The sequence below is a fragment of the Rhineura floridana genome, chromosome 17, assembly GCF_030035675.1.
Source record: "Rhineura floridana isolate rRhiFlo1 chromosome 17, rRhiFlo1.hap2, whole genome shotgun sequence".
Taxonomy (NCBI): domain Eukaryota; kingdom Metazoa; phylum Chordata; class Lepidosauria; order Squamata; family Rhineuridae; genus Rhineura; species Rhineura floridana.
The window spans coordinates 11,895,106-11,912,615 of record NC_084496.1 but is presented as its reverse complement, the minus strand read 5'-3'; the positions used below and the strand labels follow the sequence as shown (position 1 = coordinate 11,912,615).

The window sequence follows — 17,510 nt, the reverse complement described above, 5'->3', positions numbered from 1 at the left end:
GGCAGCCGCTCTCCAGGGTTTCAGGCAGGAGTCTCTACCTGGAGAGGCCGGGGACTGAACCTGGGACCTCCTGCATGCAAAGGGCCAACAATCGGCCCCTGGCATCCATCCTTCAAGCAGTTCCTGGGGCCTCAGGAGAGTCCACCGCTAGAGCCTAGCTCATCCCCACCCATTAAATTTTCTCGGATGAGCATTAAGCAGCTGGATAGGGCTGGCATTTTGAGTTTGGACCACGCCCCAGATCAGCACAGCCCTGGGGAAGCTTCAAAGTAGGGGCTGGGTCTAGAATTGCAGTGCTACATCCAGCACTGCTGTCCGCAGCTTGGCAAGCCATGAGTAGTGCCCAGGAGTGCGGGGCACCAGAGGGCTCTTTGCCCAGAGCGCCCACAAATCCAAACAACGGACCTCAAAACCTGGAAAGGACGGGAGTATCAGGAAGGAAATTGCAGCTGTCTTAGCGAGAGGCCTGCTACTGACCTTGATCTTGCCCCAGAGTAAATTTCATCCAGTAAAAATACAGAAACCTTACCTGTTTTAGTTATTTAATCATTTGAGTCTTTTGGAACTTAAGCCATTTTTGAGGTCATGACACTGTGCAAACCACACAGACAAGAGCAGCAAGAAAGAAACTTTTGTTACTTGAGTTTTGGGCCGTTTCATAGCAAAAAGCTGTTTCTATGAAGTCAAGCAAAACCTCTGCCATTCAGAATGGCTGGTCCTCCTTTGGCACAATTCACACTTCCAGTAGTGTCTCTTTTTGACCCCTTCCAAAGTCACATCTGATCAGAAGACACCCTCTCCCATAGGCCGCTGTCATTTTTCCTATACATCCAAGGTTTTCTGCTAGGGAACAGGGTCTTATCTGGAAAGGGATGCTCTTTCAAATACATGAGAGCTGTTCTGATGTCGGAAACAAAGTGAGGCGGTTCAGCCAGGGGCGATGTTGAGAGATTCTGCAAAAAAAACCAACAACCCTGCACAGTTAGGAACGTAGGAAACCGAGTTAGACTGAGTCTATCTAGCTTAGTATTGTCCACACCGAATGGCAGCAGCTCTCCAGGGTTTCAGGCAGAAGTCTTTTCCCAATCCTAACTGGAGGTGCTGAGATTGAACCTGGGACCTTCTGCATGCAAAGCAGATCCTCTAGCCCTGAGCCACAGCCCTTCCCCATACGCGATCATCATTGGGTACACCTTCGTCATTTGCTAGTTCTACATGCCCCTCCTTCCTCTGTGAGATTGGGAGTCACAGCATCCGGAAGGCATCACACTTGGGGCACATCTTATATTTAAAAGCACTGTTATACCACTTTAAAATGGCTTTCCCCCACCCTGAAGAATCCCTGCAAACAGTTTGTTAAAGGAGCTGACATATTAGGAGACCTCCATTCCACAAAGCTATAATTCCGAGAGTTCGCTGCAAAGAGGGATTGATTGTTAAGCCACTCTGGGAATGGTTGCTCTGTGAGAAGAATAAGGGTTCTCCTAATAACTCTCAGCACCCTTTGCAAATGACAGTTCCAAGGATCCTTTGGGGGAAGCCTTGACAAAGTAATAGAATATTGCTTTCAATGTATGGTGCCAAGGTATGTCTGAGGACTAGGGTGACCCAGGTTCAGAATCCCCATTTAGCAATAAAGCTCACTGGGTGACTTTGGGCCAGTCATATACACTCAGTCTAATCATGTCGACATGTTGTAAGGGTAAAAAGGGAGGAAGGGACAACCTCACAGGGTTATTGTAAAGATACAAGTGGGGAACCATGTATGTTGCCTTTTTCTTCTGGGAGGAAAGGGAGGGGGATATACATTTAATACATAAGGACTACACTATTACTTAATTTTCGGAAAGGGAAACATCCCAGTTTCTCTGCCCATTTCATCGGGATATCTCCGCCATCTTGTTAATGAGCACTTGTAACCTGCAATAGGTGTTGATCGTCCTGCGCTAGCCAGAAATCCACATGGGGGAAAGGCATCCAGAAGTACGGCCCAATGCAAAGTTGCTCCTTTCTCGAGTCATAAATGTTAACCATCTACAAAACAGCAACAAAGATGGAAATGGCACATTAGTGATTTGGGAATAGTGTGCCAATGCCAAAAAAAAGAAAGAGACAAGCAAAGACATTTATCTATTTCTTTGGAGTATTTACACACACCCAGGAAAAAATTCCTGTAGACAACCAAGCTAAAAACAGTGACTGATGGCATTTGGGATTCTGATTTTAAAACCCTGATACCGTCAAACTCTTCCAATCCTGTACTGCAAATCAAGCATCAGCTTTAGAACTGTCTGGGATTCAAGGGAGATCAAAGTCGCAATATATTTTGTCTCACAAGTTACTACATCCCTAATGTCCTGCCAAGAATCCTACCTTGGCTCCTGTAAAGATAATGGCAGACCTCAAGTCCTTGTCAGGCCCCTTGTCTGGAAATGTTGCGTGGAAAATCTCTCCTGTTTTCACATTTGCAGCTGGAAAATAAAATCAGATCACGATGAAAGGCTGTCAGGAAGCAGATAGATCAAATGTTCCCTGTGGCTCCAAATTCTTAAGATAGGGCTCGAACCATTGGGTTAGAATTTCACAAAATGAGATTTATATTAAACACTGGGAACAACTTCCGGATGGTATAAACTGTTCGACAGTGGAGCAGACTGCCCTGGAAGGTGGTGGACTCTCCTTTGTTAGAAGTTCTTTAGCAGAGGATTGATGGTCACCTATCTGGGATGCCACAGTGGTGTATTTCCTGCAGCAGCAGAGGGCTGGACTATAGGATCGTTTAGATCCTTTCCAACGCTTTCGTTCTACAGTTAACTGGGTTGCATTCAGTGTTAGTCATACTCAAAGTAGACCCACTGAATGCAATGGACATGACTAACTTGCATCCATTAATTTCAATGGGTCTACTTTGAGTAGAACATAGTTGGATACAACCCCTAGGCTGCAATCCATGCCTGCTCAGAAATAAGCTCCATTGGGTTCAGTGGAACTTACTCCCAGGTAAGCGTGTGTTGAATTGCAGCCTTCATGACCAAAGTGTTTCCAATATTAGTCCTACTCAAAGGAGACCCACTGAAATTAATGAACATAACTTAGTCATGCTCATTAATTTCAATGGGTCTACTCTGAGAAGGACCAGCATAAGATATAGCCACAAAAACATATCTCCGTATGCAAAGCCTAGGGAGGGCCAAGGATGACCTTACATGATCAAGAACCTCTCTTCTTTGTAATCTGCATGGGGGTTTTGCACGTGTGCGGCCAGTGGCTTCAGATTCCAGCTTGTTCTCACGCACTATAGTTTAAAGCAGGGGTGGAGAACTGGATCCAGGCAATGGGCTGGATCCTGAACTCCCCCATCCCCCTCATGGACCACTTTGACCAACGGGCGGCGACTGCCCATCAGATGATCGCCTGTCATCACCAACTTCAAAGGGGAGAATCAGGAGCACACACATTTAGCGCATGCCCAACTCTTCCTTTGTTTTGAAGGTGTGGCTTGCTTTCAAGCTATGGAATTTGCTCCCACAAGATGCAGTAATGGCCACCAGCTTGGACGGCTTTAAAAGAAGATCAGACAAATTCATGGAGGACAGGGCTATCAATGGCTACTAGCCATGATGGCTGTGCTCTGCCACCCTAGTCAGAGGCAGCATGCTTCTGAAAACCAGTTGGCGGAAGCCTCAGGAGGGGAGAGTGTTCTTGCACTCGGGTCCTACTTGCGGGCTTCCCCCAGGCACCTGGTTGGCCACTGTGAGAACAGGATGCTGGACTAGATGGGCCACTGGCCTGATCCAGCAGGCTCTTCTTATGTTCTTATGTTCTTACATGCCAGGACAGATTTTCCCTTTGCAGACACAGCTTGAGTTCACGCCAAGAATGCAGAAGAAGAATGGAATTGCACTGAAGAGATTCTTCCTACTTATAGCTGTGGCTTGAAATTTCCTGCCCATGATGCCATACACACTGTCAGACCAGGAAAAGGCGGGAGTGTCTTGGCTAAAAACGGCCTGGCGGGCCTAATTAGGGCTGCGGGTTAGAGGCTCCCCACCACTGGTTTACACAAACCACAGTTCCCTGAGTATGGTCATCATGGTTAGTTCAAAAGCAGAATCTTTTTTTTTTTTTTTTTCAATAATTTTTATTCAAATTTTCATAAAACATACAAGACAAAATCATAAAACATTCAAAGACAAAAAACAAAATCAAAAATAGTTAAACAAAAAGAAAAAAAAGAAAAAAAAAAAACAAAAATAAAAAATAAAGAGTAAAATATTGACTTCCCATTTGTCAAAGATCAAATCAGTTATAAGTCTATAATATATAGCAATCCTGTCTCTTAAGTCATATTATAAAATCACTTTCCTCCAGTAGTTATCTTACTTAATCATCAAATCTCATAAACATTACTTTATTCTTTCCACAAAAAGTCAAAGAGAGATTTCAATTCTTTAAGAAATATATCTATCAATTTTTTTTTTCCAGATAAGCATATCGATTAATCCATCTCATTACTAATTATGATAATCTTATTGTCATAACCATAGTCAAAATAAACATTTCAATTAATCCATCACATCAGAATCTGTTAGGTTCAGTAATTTCAGTAGCCATTGTTCTATTATCTCTATTAGTTCCATTTTCCATCTTCCATCTTCAGTAGTCTTGTTAAGTCCAGTAATTTCAATATCCAATCTTCCATTATCAGTATTCCATAATAATCTTGCTGTCAAAGCCATAGTCATATAGTAAGAGTCTGATGGGAATTACCTCTATCCCAAATATTTTCTTGCCATCCATTCTGAATAGGTTGCTGAAATACTGCTGTAAAATCATATCTCTGTTCTTTTTTTCAAAATACACTGGGTCATCTCTTAAAAGTTTTTCCATTGTCACATGGCTGCAGTTAATTCCATAGATTTTCTCTATATTGGGCTCCATCACATCATTCCAGTCCAGAAGATAATCCATGCCATTGATAACTTTATCTCTAGAATCTTCATTAATTTCTTCAGAGATAACATTGAGTTCCAAACAATAGATTTTATTTCTAAAGTCCATAGACTCCAAATCTTGTTCCTGTTCCACGTTTGTTCCAATCTCCGGGATCTCCTCTCTCACAGGGACCCCTATTCCAGTCTCCAGGGTCTCCTCTCTCACAGGGACCCCTGTTCCAATCTCCGGGGTCTCCTCTCTCACAGGGACCCCTTCCAGGGTCACCTCTCTCACAGGGACCCTTATATCTTTAATCTCCTGCTTCATTTTACTCAATTCAATTTTCATTATCTCAATCTCATCCATTATTTTCTGAAACATAGTTATTTCCAGATTCTCAGCCACTTTCTTAATTGCCATTTTAAAAGAAAAATATAGGAAAACCACTTCTTATTTCAGCAACAATTGGGTTAATACTCCAGACTTGGTGACATCACAGTATAAACAGAGCAGACAGCCTTATCTCTCCAATAGTTAAGTAAACAAAATGCAGTTCCCAGGATCGAAACAATTAATGGCAATCGTCAAAAAACAGATTCGTCAAAATAAAATAGACCAAAAAGAGAGTAGTCTCAAAACAGTATAATATTTTTCAAAATAAAAATCTGGAATAGAAATCCCTCTTCTGTGTGTATCTTTAGAATGCAAATCCAGGACAGCTTTTTGCAACAAAAACAGAGATAAGCTATTAATTAGTGCGTAGCAGAGAGAAGTTACGGCTCCCCAGTGAGATGTCAAAAACCGATCAATCTGGCAAATCTCTTTTAAACAGCAACAATTTAAGTCAAGTAAAAGAAAAATATAGAAAGAAGGGTGCTTGCCTGTTAATGCGTTCTCTCTTAGAAGATAAGATGAACGTTCGCTTTAACAGATAGAGCTTGCTGTTGAAAATCCGTCCCACCTTCGTCGGCTGGACCTCGTCCCATAAATTAATGAGATCTGGTCGTCCCAACAAAAATAGGCTTTGAGGTTAATCTCTTCGTTTCTCCCTACCCGGGAGAAGTTTAATCAGTCAAAAAAAAAGAAAAAACTGACTGATATATCTGAATAAGCTTCTTTTGAGGCAGGAGCCCGTCTCAAAAGCAGGCACAGGCTAAGTCACCCTTCCCGGAAGTCCAAAAGCAGAATCTTTTGATCTCCTCCTGTGGTGCATAAAAGAGGAGAGGGAAATGCACAAGCCCATGGGTGGGCAGCCTCATTCATATATCAGGAAGCCATGGTTGTGCAAAACATCTGAACTAGGCCTAAAACTAGAACAAAAACTGGGGGAAATTCCTGATCTGGTGAAATCAGGATAATGTACCTATCAGAACAGGATCTTCTCCTTTAGCCAAAAGAAAAACTGACATATATACAATCTCAAGGGAAAGCCAAGGAGTTTGAACCTTGCATTAGACTATTTGCTTCTTTTACAGCCAGTGTAAATCGAACACCATATTGCAACTGTTACTTACCAATTCCATAAATAAATGGAAAGTGTTCGCCTTTCTCCTGTCGGTCATTTAATTCTGTTATTTCAAAAAGAGACAAACAACAACAAAAAGATTCTAATCCCTCAAAGGAAACAGACACGTCACAGACCATCAAACATCAGCTTGGTTGGAATGAGAAAAAAAAAGTGGAAGGGCCATAGCTCAGTGGTAGAACATCTGCCTTGCATGCAGAAGGTCCCAGGTTCAATCCCTGGCATCTCCAGGTAGGGCTTAGAGATACTCTTGCCAGAAAGCCTGGACAGCCACTGCCAATCAGTGTAGACAACACTGAGCTAGATGGACCAATGGTCTGACTCTCGGTATAAGGCAACTTCCTATGCTGGAAGGAAGTTTGATCAAATGACAAGAGATGCTGGGCATCTGACTGGTAGGGACTGGACCAATCAGGCAAGGACACCTGGGGCCAAGAAGCTGAGAAAATGGGGAGTGGAGGAAGGTTACCAATTTGAAATAGTTACCTGTCACACAAAAAGTCACCAAATGGATGCTGTCCTGCAAGCGGTCAAATGCTCCTAGGAATAACAAGAGGGGAAAGTGTGAAACCTGCATAGCAGAAGGAGATGCATCCATGCTCCAAGGAAAGATTTCTATCTTTATTAAAAAGAGCCAACATACCAACAGCTATTCATTATCCAAGAGAGGATATCTAAACTGGCATCCTCCGTGCGCACATGAGGAGAGTTATCAACAGGCTCAAGTGAACCCCAAAGATTGCAGAAATACCAAAAATATGTAATGAGGGTGAAACTGTCACAACAGCTCAGTGAGGACTGAGCGTGCATGGCTTGGCTGGTTGGAACCCTGAGTTCCACAGCCTGTACAGTGCCATCAAGAGGGCCCACAACTCTAGTTTGTCAATGCAGACACCACGACTAATCATAGTACCAAAAATGAAGGAAAATGATTTGCAAACTCATTTCAAAACAGTTTGTCCAATTCTAGCTTGCCAACTGACCGCAAACCAGGGTTTGTCCATTCAGACTTCACACCAAACCACAGTCAAGCTTCCTAAACTATGGCTCAATGCGATGTCTGAATTAAGCCTCTGTGAGCAGCATCCCCAGCAGGTAGTGGGCGGGCCTTTAGTGCCATTCATAACCCTTTGCTCCCTCCATGCAGGATTCCCTTTAGGCTTTGCTACCTGCAACAGCACAGTTCTCTCTCATAAACTCTGCAAACTTCACTTAGATCCAATCTGAATCCTAAAGTTTGATGGAGAGAGCAAGAAAGAAAAAAGCACACTTACTAAGGAGTTGATTGGTCAGTTGCTGGGACAAGTGCCTGTCATCATTGAAACCTCCAACCAGGTGCACTTCCAACCTAACAACAGAGATAGAAGCTAGATATATACTCTGTACCATAAGCAGATGTTGTCTGGGTTGTTTTTAACTATTTTAATTATGTGTTTTAAAATAGTTGTAACCTGCCCAGAGACCTCTGGGTGAATGGCGGGTTTATCATCACCATCATCATCCAAAGCCTTATTTGAGTGGAGTACAATTTTAAATGAAGAGAACTGAAATTAACAGCACACTTTTTATGTTATACTTTTTTTTTTTAGTCTACCTTGATTCTGGTGAGCTGCTGTAATAGAGGACATAAAACTAAATTTAATTTTTTTCTATTATTGAGTGGTAACAAATTTATCTCAAAAAAACATCCATATTGGGCTTTTGGCTAAATGCCAGCCTTTCCCAACCTTTGGCCCTCCAGATGTTGCTGGACTACAACTCCCATCAGCCCCAGCCAGCATGGCCAATGGCTCAGGAATGATGGGAACTGTAGTCCAGCAACATCTGGGGACCAAAAGGTTGGGAAAAGCTGCACATGTAATTTTATTAAATATTTGTTAGTGGATCATCATCCTTTTCTGATTGTTGCTAAACAGCCCTAAACAGTCGGCATTAACAAAACCGCTGACCTTCCACATTCTGTGTTTGGAGAAAGCACTTTCACGGCATTTGTGATTAACAAAACTTCTGTTTCTGTATCCGATCCATCACAGTGAGTCAAACAGATAGCACCGCTACCTTGGGGGGGAAAAACAAGAATGTGAATGTTTTGCATCTTCAAGGCACTTGCAACCATGCAGGCATTATTTATATCAGGGGTGGGAATCTTGGGCCCAGAGAGTGAATGCAGGCCACCAGGCTGCTTTATCTGACTCTCAGAACTCTTCCCAGGCCACACCCCTCACCAGCCCTGCTTCACACCCTGAGTGTTTCTGCCTGCCTGTCAAGTGTCCTTGAACTCTGATCATGCCTCTCGCTTGCCTGGATGGATGGATACACTGAGAGGGATGTGGGAGAGTGGTGTACAAAGCAGCCTACAGTTTGTTGTTATGTGCCTTCAAGCTGATTTCAATTTATTTATTTTTTATTTATTTAATTCGATTTCTATACCGCCCGTAGCAAGCTCTCTGGGCGGTGCACAACCAGTACGATATACAATTACATTTCAATTTTCAAAACAATCCTTAAAAACACAATTAGGCAACCCTATGAATCAGCGACCTCCAACAGCATCTGTTATAAACCACCCTGTTCAGATCTTGTAAATTCAGGTCTGTGGCTTCCTTTATGGAATCAATCCATCTCGTTTGGCCTTTCTCTTTTTCTACTCCCTTCTGTTTTTCCCAGCCTATGGTACAAAGGTTATATTTACATTTTGTTACCACTCCCACTTTCACCTCTGGCCTTGCCCACCACTAGGAATGCGGCCCTTAAAAAGTTGCCCAGAAGGGAATGCGGCCCTCAAGCTGAATAAGGTTCCCCACCTCTCGTTTGCAGAAGCCAGCCCAAGCAAAAGATTATAGATTAAATCAAAAGATTTAATTATATCAAATTAATCAAAAGATTATAATCAATCTTGAACAAACACTACTTACAGAAACTGTGCCCAGATGCTGCTGAGATGGACCAGAACTGCCACTCTGCATCTGATGAAACATTCTCCCTTGAATGACAGTCCATGGGCTTTCTTTTTGCTCAGTTTGTAACTAAAACTTTCTTGCTATTACTCACGTGGACTGTTTTACTGTTGTTGTTGTTATGTGCCTCCAAGTCGACTACGACTTATGGCGACCCTATGAATCAGTGACCTCCAAGAGCATCTGTCATGAGCCACCCTGTTCAGATCTTGTAAGTTCAGGTCTGTGGCTCTCATCATATTCTGCACAGGCTGCACAGAATCCTACATTGCAGGTTAAAAAACAAGCCTAACTCACCTAATCGGGTGTGTGTGTGTGTGTGGAAGACAGAAAGGTTTAAAATAACTTGGCTGCAATCAACCCAAACCTGATATATTTGCTGGAAAACCCTCCAAAGCAGAGTAAGAATTCAGCTGCACGGTTAAACCTTTAATCCTTAGAAGCAGAATTCTAAACAAGCAAGGCATATTTCTTCTCACTCCTCTACCGAAATACCTGTGTGTCTGAGTACCACTAAGTGGCAGGTCGTTGCATCGTCAGATCCAAGTATGGATACAGAACCTGCAGAAAAGCAAAAGGGAGGGAAAGTGATACCTTGGTGGTTATTTCTTGACTTATGGGTGGAACATGCTCAATGGCCACTTACCATCTTTAGGAGTGGTGGCTGCAAATTCTCTTTGCTGGACATACAGAAGTCCTTTGGGACCCACTGACTGAGCAGGTTGGCTTCTTAAGCGTTTGGCTTGCTCCTGTTTAAAAAAAAAAAAGAGGAGAGGGCGAAAAAATAAAAAATAAATATTTGGATTCCCAAACACAGCTAGCACAGTTGTTTGGACTTCAGTCCTCAGTTTTGCAATGCAGGCATTCGTTTCATCTCTCAATCAGAGTCTCCCATTATAATTGGTGTATAGGTTTACTGGGCTTGTTTATTGCATATTTTAATTATGAACATTTATTTTAATGGGATTGTTTTATTGTGTATTTGAATTCTGGATGTCTGTAGTTTAATCTCTGTGTAACTGGTGTTTATATTTGCAAACCAAACTATTTTGACATTAAGCAGTATGTAGACAAAGAAATCAATGCTTGCTGGCACTAAAATTAAGAAAACAAGCAAACAAGAGTTGTCAATGTAAATTGCCAGTCAAAGTGCAAATAATGTGAATTGTATAGAGTTCACTCCCACAAAGGAATCAGTGTGTTAGGATCAGGCGAAAAGAGAAGAAAAGAGTTTAGTCCCTGGCAATAGTGGGACATTTGTGGGAAGATGTCAAAAGCCAGCCGCCTCATCCTACAGGCCAAGATAGTTGTAACCTGGCAGGGACTAAACTTTACCCCCCATTGCCTCCAAATTCTGGGGTGGCTATGAGAACAGATTGTAAATCAGGGCTCACATGCATTTTAACGTCTTTTAGCTTACTGTTGATTTAAATTATCTTTTCAATGTTTTAAAATGCCAGTTTTAACTGTTTTTATTTATAATTGTTGGGTTTTTAATAAACTGCTTAAGAGGTATTATTAGTAGTAGTATTAGTATTAGTATTACTACTACTTATTGCTTGCCCTTCACCAAAAGGTCGTACGGCGGGTGACAACAGCTTAAAACACATCCTTAAATTTTTTTAAAACAACTTACAGTCACAAACTACACAAAAATATTTTTAAAAGCTGTTTTGTTTTAATGTAGTTTAACGTCTGTTTTTATGATGTTTCAAAGTGTTTTTGTGCTTTTGTTTGCTGCCCTGGGCTCCTGCTGGGAGGAAGGGCAGGATATAAACCAAATAATAAATTAAATAAATAAATAAATAAAAATAGGGTGGGCCCTAAATATAGAAGTCCCAGGTGTCAAAAGCCAAGGAAAACAGGTGTGTCTTCAGCATCCATCAAAAACTGTATAGTGAAGGTGCCTCTGTTGGCAGAGAGATCCACAACTTAATAACAATAATAATAAACTTTATTTCTACCCCGCCCTTTTTCCAATAGGACTCAGAGCGGCTTACAACTAAAAACAACACCATTAGAACATACAGAAGTATACTATTAAAAAAGAATTAAACTATGAGAAAAATTAAAACCATAAAACATACGTTAAAAACAGCGGACAATTTAAAATAATAAAATGATATAATATAGTCACCAATCCTATGACACTTAATCCTGGTCGTTCTCTATCCCAAATGCCCATTGAAATAAAACAGTCTTTACTTGTCATTGGAAGGACGGCAAGGAGGGAGCTAATCGCACCTCACTCGGCAGGGAGTTCCACAACCTAGGGGCGGCCATCGAAAAGGCCCTATCTCGTATCCGCGTCATATGTACTTGCGAAGGTGTGGGGAGCACAAGAAGGGCCTCACCTGAAGATCTCAAATCCCGGACAGATTCATGTAGGGAGATACAATCTGTCAAATAACTTAGGGGCTGCCACAGAGAATGCCCTCTCCAGGGACATCACGCACACACCCCTGAATTCTGACGACAGTGGCATTACCAGGAGGGCCCCCTCTGCTCATGTTAACACCCGAGAGGGTCTGTGGGGCCGAAGTTCTTTGGGGCTTTCAATACTAACGTGAACACCTTGAATTGGGCCCAGAAATGAACGGGCAACCAATGCAGCTGTTTGAAAAAAGGGGTTATATGAGGTCTAAAGGGAACTTTAGCCACTAATCTGGCTGCTGCATTTTGGACCAGGTGACGGTTCCGAGTTGTCTTCAAGGGCAGCCCTTGGGCTATGTTTTACTTCCCAGTTGCTGGGAATCACAGGCAGGGACAGCACTGCTGCTGCACTCAGGTCCTGCTTGCGGACTTCCCATGGGCATCTGGTTGGCCACTAGGAGAACAGGATGCTGGACTGGATGGGCCCTTGGCCTGACCCAGCAGGGCTCTTCTACTGGAATTCGCTATCACAGGACAGTGGACAAACTTGGATGACTTCAAAAGGGGGTCAGACAAATTCATGCAGGATAAGAGTACTGGTGGCAACTACTCATGAGGACAACCTGCAGCCCTCCAGGTTCAGAGACACGATGCCCCTGAACACCAGCTGCTAGAGAACAACAACTCTGCAAAGCCCACAGTTGGTATTTAATGAAGTCTAGGACAGCGTGTCCCAACTAGTGGGCCACCAGATGTTGTTGGACCACAATTCCCATCTTTCCTGACCATTGGCAATGCTGGCTGAGGCTGATGGGAGTTGTGGTCCAATAACATCTGGTGGCCCACTAGTTGGGAAAGGGTGGTCTTGGACTTCACTGAACAGCAATCACGGGCTTCGCTGAGTTGTTTACTCTCACCCATTGAAATTAATCAATCTTAAGTTAGTCATCCTCCTCTAGGATGCTCACCTTAACGTGAAGGGGTTTGAGAGTGTGGAAGAAGCTGAGAGCAATGCCCTCAGGATCTAGGCCAAGAGGCTAGACTCCCAGCAGGGGCACCCAAGGGAGGCAGAATGGTCAAAGCTGAGACACCAGACTAAGATGCATCCAGACTCAGAGGAAGGCAATGTAAACCAACTCTGAATACCGCTTACCACGAAAACCCTATGAACAGAATATCAACAATGGACAAGTACAAGTAGCGCTGTGACTAATGACGCAGCTAAGTCAAAGCCGAAAGGAAGCCCAGAGGCTGATGCTCACAGATGCGAAAGGAGAGTCCGGAGTTGTACACGCACACAATAGGAACACGGAATGGAAGAAGCATGAACCAGGGAAAGTTAGAAATCGTCAAGCAAGAAATGGAACGTATCAACATTACAATACTTGGCGTGAGTGAATTAAAATGGATGGGAATGGGACATTTTCAATCAGGCAACTACAAAATATTTTATGCAGGAAATGAGAAATCAAGAAGAAACGAGGTTGCTTTAATAGTGAGAAGTGATGTAGCAAAAGCAATTAGGAGCAAGGTCTGAGGGAGTGATATTAATAAGATTAAACGGGAAATGTATGAATGTAACCATGATGCAAGTCTATGTTCCAACGGCAAACACAGAACAAGAGAAATTGGAGAGATTTTACACAGAAGTACAGGAAGAAATTGATCACGCACCAAAACAAGATATGCTGATAATTATGGGGGATTGGAATGCAAAAGTAGGGGACACAGAACAACTAAAAATTGTGGGGAAATGGGGCTTAGGAGATAGAAATGAAGCAGGAGAAAGATTTATTGAATTCTGTGAAGCCAATAATTTGTTTCTTGCAAACACATATTTTGAGCAACCGAAAAGAAGACTGTACACGTGGACATCACCAAATCATCAATATAGGAATCAAATTGATGTATCATTGGTAGAAAAAGATGGAGAAGTTGCATAAATAGTTGTGAAAACAAGACCAGGAATAGACTGCAGTACATATCATGAACTGATATGTACTGATATGAACTGAACTCTGAAAAATCAGAGAAAAGCTAAAGAAGAACAAAGCAATCATAATGCCAAAATACAATTTAAATACTATCCCAGAACAATATAAAGATCAAATAAGGAGCAGGTTTGAGGCTTTACACTTAGTTGACAAAGAACCAGAAGAACTATGGATTGAAGTCAGAGACATGATCAGGGAAGAATGCAAAAACACAATACCTCTAGTTAAAAAGAGAGAAAGACCTCAATGGATGACTGACGAAATGCCTTAAATGGTTAAAGACAGAAGGAAAGCAAAAGCAAAAGGAGATAGAAACACAGTCAGAACCCAAATTGCAAGAATACAGTGACTAGTATGTAGAGACAAAGAGAACTATTACAATAGTTATTGTATAGAAATAGAAGAGAACAAAAAGGGTAGAACAAGAGCCCTATTCCAAAAGATTAGAGAAATTAAAGGGAAATTTAAACCAAGAGTAGGGATGTTAAATAATCAACAGAGGAACACACTGACCGACCGAGATGAAATAAAAGGAAGATGGATGCAATACACTGAAGAACTCTATAAAAGAGATGCATGGATGACAGATTCATTCACAGAAGAACCATATGATGAAGCACCAGAAATTTTAGAATGTGAGGTGAAAGCTGCTCTTAAAATACTTGGAAGAAACAAATCACCACGAACAGATTGCATACCAACAGAGTTGCTACAAGTTACTGAGACTGAATCTGTCCAAATTTTGAGAAAAAATTGTCAACAAATATGGAAAACTAAACAATGGCCCACAGACTGGAAGCGTTCAATATACATCCCAATTCCAAAGAAAGGGGATGCCAGGGAATGCACTAATTATCAAACTCTTGCCTTAATATCCCATAAAAGTAAAGTAATGCTTAAGATTCTACAACAAAGGCTCTTACCATATATGGAGTGAGAAATGCCAGATGTCCAAGCTGGATTTAGAAAGGGAAGAGGTACCAGAGATTATATCGCAAACTTATGTTGGATAATGGAACAGACCAAGGAATTTCAGAAGAAAATCACCCTGTGCTTTATAGATTACAGCAAAGCCTGTGGTTGTGTAGATCATGAAAAACTATGAAATGCTTTAAAAGAAATGGGGGTGCCACAGCATCCAATTGTCCTGATGTGCAACCTATACTCTGCACAAGAGGCTACTGTAAGGACAGAATATGGAGAAACCGATTGGTTCCCCATCGGAAAGGGTGTGAGACAGGGTTGTATTTTATCACCCTATTTGTTTAATCTATATGCAGAACATATCATATGGAAAGTAGGATTGGACCAAGATGAAGGAGGTGTGAAAACTGGAGGGAGAAATATCAATAATTTAAGATATGCAGACAGCATTGAAACGAATGCTGATGAAAGTTAAAGAAGAAAGCACAAAATCAGGACTACAGCTGAACGTCAAGAAGACTAAAGTAATGACAACAGAAGATTTAAGTAACTTTAAAGCTGACAACGAGGACATTGAAGATTCACTAGAAAAGACAATAATGCTGGGAAAAACAGAAGGGAGCAGAAAAAGAGGAAGGCTAAACAAGAGATGGATTGACTCCATAAAGGAAGCCACAGACCTGATCTTACAAGTTCTGAACAGGGTGGTTCACGCCAGATGCTATTGGAGGTTGTCGATTCATAAGGTCGCCATAAGTAAAAATCAACTTGAAGGCACATAACAACAAAGTTAGTCATGTCCAATGGCTCTACTCTGAGTAGCTCTAGTATTGAATACCACCCCAGGCGAGCCACAGTCAGTGTAGACAATACTGAGCTAGATGGGCCAATGATCTTACTCAGTATAAAGCAACTTCCAATGTTTAAAAACAATGCAAAACCAACCTAAGAAAACAGTCGGTGCAAACCAGGAGATAAAAGAGTTACCTAACATCATCACGTTTAAAAGAAATTAACAGCCACTAATTCCAAAATCTTTATTAATACCTAAACAGCAGCAACAGCCAGCTGAATCTGAAGTATATTTCATCTAGAACAGTGAGTGGCTCCCAAACCTTTTCCCCACGTTTCATTTGAAAATCGCTGCAGGTCTTGGTGGAGCATGAAAAAGGTTTCTCTGTCTGTCGCAGCACTTGTGCTAGGTGCTGCATGATTTTGAAGTGCTTCTTTTACCTCTTAATATGTCGTGTTTTCTTGTACAACAATTTTAATCCCAATGACTTCACAATAGAATACAACAGAAGAAATAAATGGGATAACAAAATGCAATTAAAAATCAATATGAATATTTAACGTGGTGGATGTACCATCTCCTGTTTTCAACCACAGATCCACAGATGTACTGTGGGCCACTTGACTCAATTTCATGGACCACAGTTTGGGAACCCCCGGATCTAGAAGACACCATCTTTGGGGAACATCCATGCACAACCCAAGCCCCCATATGCAGCAGTGTAGTGGGAAATTCAGAAGTGCAGGGTCCCTTCTTGATAGTCACAACCACGCCCCTCCTATCCTTTTGTTTTGCTGCTGGGTTGAGAACGAAATCCTTGTTAATGCCTTCTTCCACAACAGACATCCCTAGGAGCCAATTAGCATGAAAGAAGAGTTAGCAAGTGAGAAGAGTCTTCTCAGTGGTGCTGACTCACCTCCTTTCACTCTGATTGGTTCCAATCACCAGGAAAGGGCAAGGAAGGTTCTTCTCAGAGGCTAATATGCTCCCCTTTCATGCTGTAAGATGCTGGAGACATAGGGAACCTGCTCCCCAAACAGTAAAGGGACTCCCTGAGTCCCTAGACGACTACACCCCTGCCCATACATCAGTAATCCCCTGAGCAATCCTAGTACTTACTTGCTCAGAAAGAAGGAGGTGATCCTTTAGACACACTCACCCACACACTTAGGCTGCAATGCCACACACACTTACCTGGGAGTAAGTCCCGTTGAACCCAATGGAGCTTACTTCTGAGTAGCCACGTACTGGGTTGCAGCCTTACCTGGGAGTAAGCGCCATTGGACTCAAGGACTTCAGAGCACATATGCCCAGGATTGCACTTGTCCCATCGAGTTCAACGGCGCTGCCTTCCAGGCTGAAGCGATGCAGGGAACTGCAGCCTCAGGACACAGGAGCACAGCAAGCAAATGCTTTCCGTTCTGTCTACTTGCACGCACAGAGCTAAAAAAAGAAACAAAGAAAAATCTCCGACGCGCATCCTCAGGTCTACCCCCATCTATGCTCAATAAATTAAAATGCACGCTCGCTACACACCTCCAGCTCCGGGAAGGTATAGATCAGCTCCCTCGTGGGCTGCGACAGATCGATCCGCTCCCCATTAATCAGCAAAGGCATCGCTTCGGAAGCGCCCGCTCGGGAGGCGTCGTCGGCTGTTGCAGCTGCAAGAGGGAACGAGGACTTCCTCCTGAGAGCTATCAGCTGAGCTCAGCTTGAGGAGGCGAGGCCAGCCAGGGGCTGCAAAGGGCCCTGGGAAATGTAGTCCCGGGTTGCACTCGGACATGGGAGGAGGCAACGCGGGATACGCTTTCTTCTGGCTGAGCGAGCATTTTCTGCTCCGCGGGTGGGGAACCTTTGTCAGCTTGCGGGCCGCCTTCCCTCCTGGGCCACCTTCTGGGCAGGAGTGTAGCCGCCCAGGGGCTCAGGGAGTGTGTGTGCATGTGTGTCTTAGACCCTTTTCTTTTTTGGGAGCCAGATCCCAGCAGGGTCCCTTGAGCATCCTATGAGCC

At 42.7% G+C, this 17,510-nt stretch overlaps 1 protein-coding gene across 3 annotated transcripts; it reads right to left on the bottom strand.

Annotated features, from left to right (window-relative positions):
• Window positions 1–525: 525 nt before the first annotated feature.
• NTAN1 (N-terminal asparagine amidase) lies at window positions 526–17,204 on the bottom strand. Of its 3 annotated transcripts, XM_061599783.1 has the most exons (10): window positions 17,038–17,203; window positions 10,064–10,166; window positions 9,913–9,978; window positions 8,410–8,518; window positions 7,735–7,808; window positions 6,947–7,000; window positions 6,450–6,503; window positions 2,374–2,471; window positions 1,921–2,034; window positions 526–953 (listed from the first exon to the last, which is right to left on the bottom strand). In XM_061599783.1, exons 1-10 carry the CDS (start codon window positions 17,116–17,118, stop codon window positions 774–776), a joined length of 933 nt encoding a protein of 310 aa, XP_061455767.1. In that variant the 5' UTR covers window positions 17,119–17,203; the 3' UTR covers window positions 526–773. The 3 variants fall into 3 exon arrangements, with proteins under 3 accessions (XP_061455767.1, XP_061455768.1, XP_061455769.1); XM_061599784.1 differs by lacking the exon at window positions 6,450–6,503 and having other exon boundaries at window positions 17,038–17,204; XM_061599785.1 differs by lacking the exon at window positions 9,913–9,978 and having other exon boundaries at window positions 17,038–17,204.
• Window positions 17,205–17,510: the final 306 nt, after the last annotated feature.

Coding starts and splice junctions, on each gene's coding strand:
- NTAN1 (XM_061599783.1), bottom strand. CDS start 17,118: ATGCCTTTGCTGATTAATGGGGAGCGGATCGATCTGTCGCAGCCCACG. Junction 10,167..17,037: donor ATACCTTCCCGGAGCTGGAG/GTGTGTAGCGAG, acceptor TTTTTTAAACAG/GAGCAAGCCAAACGCTTAAG. Junction 2,472..6,449: donor TCCATTTATTTATGGAATTG/GTAAGTAACAGT, acceptor TTTATTTTCCAG/CTGCAAATGTGAAAACAGGA.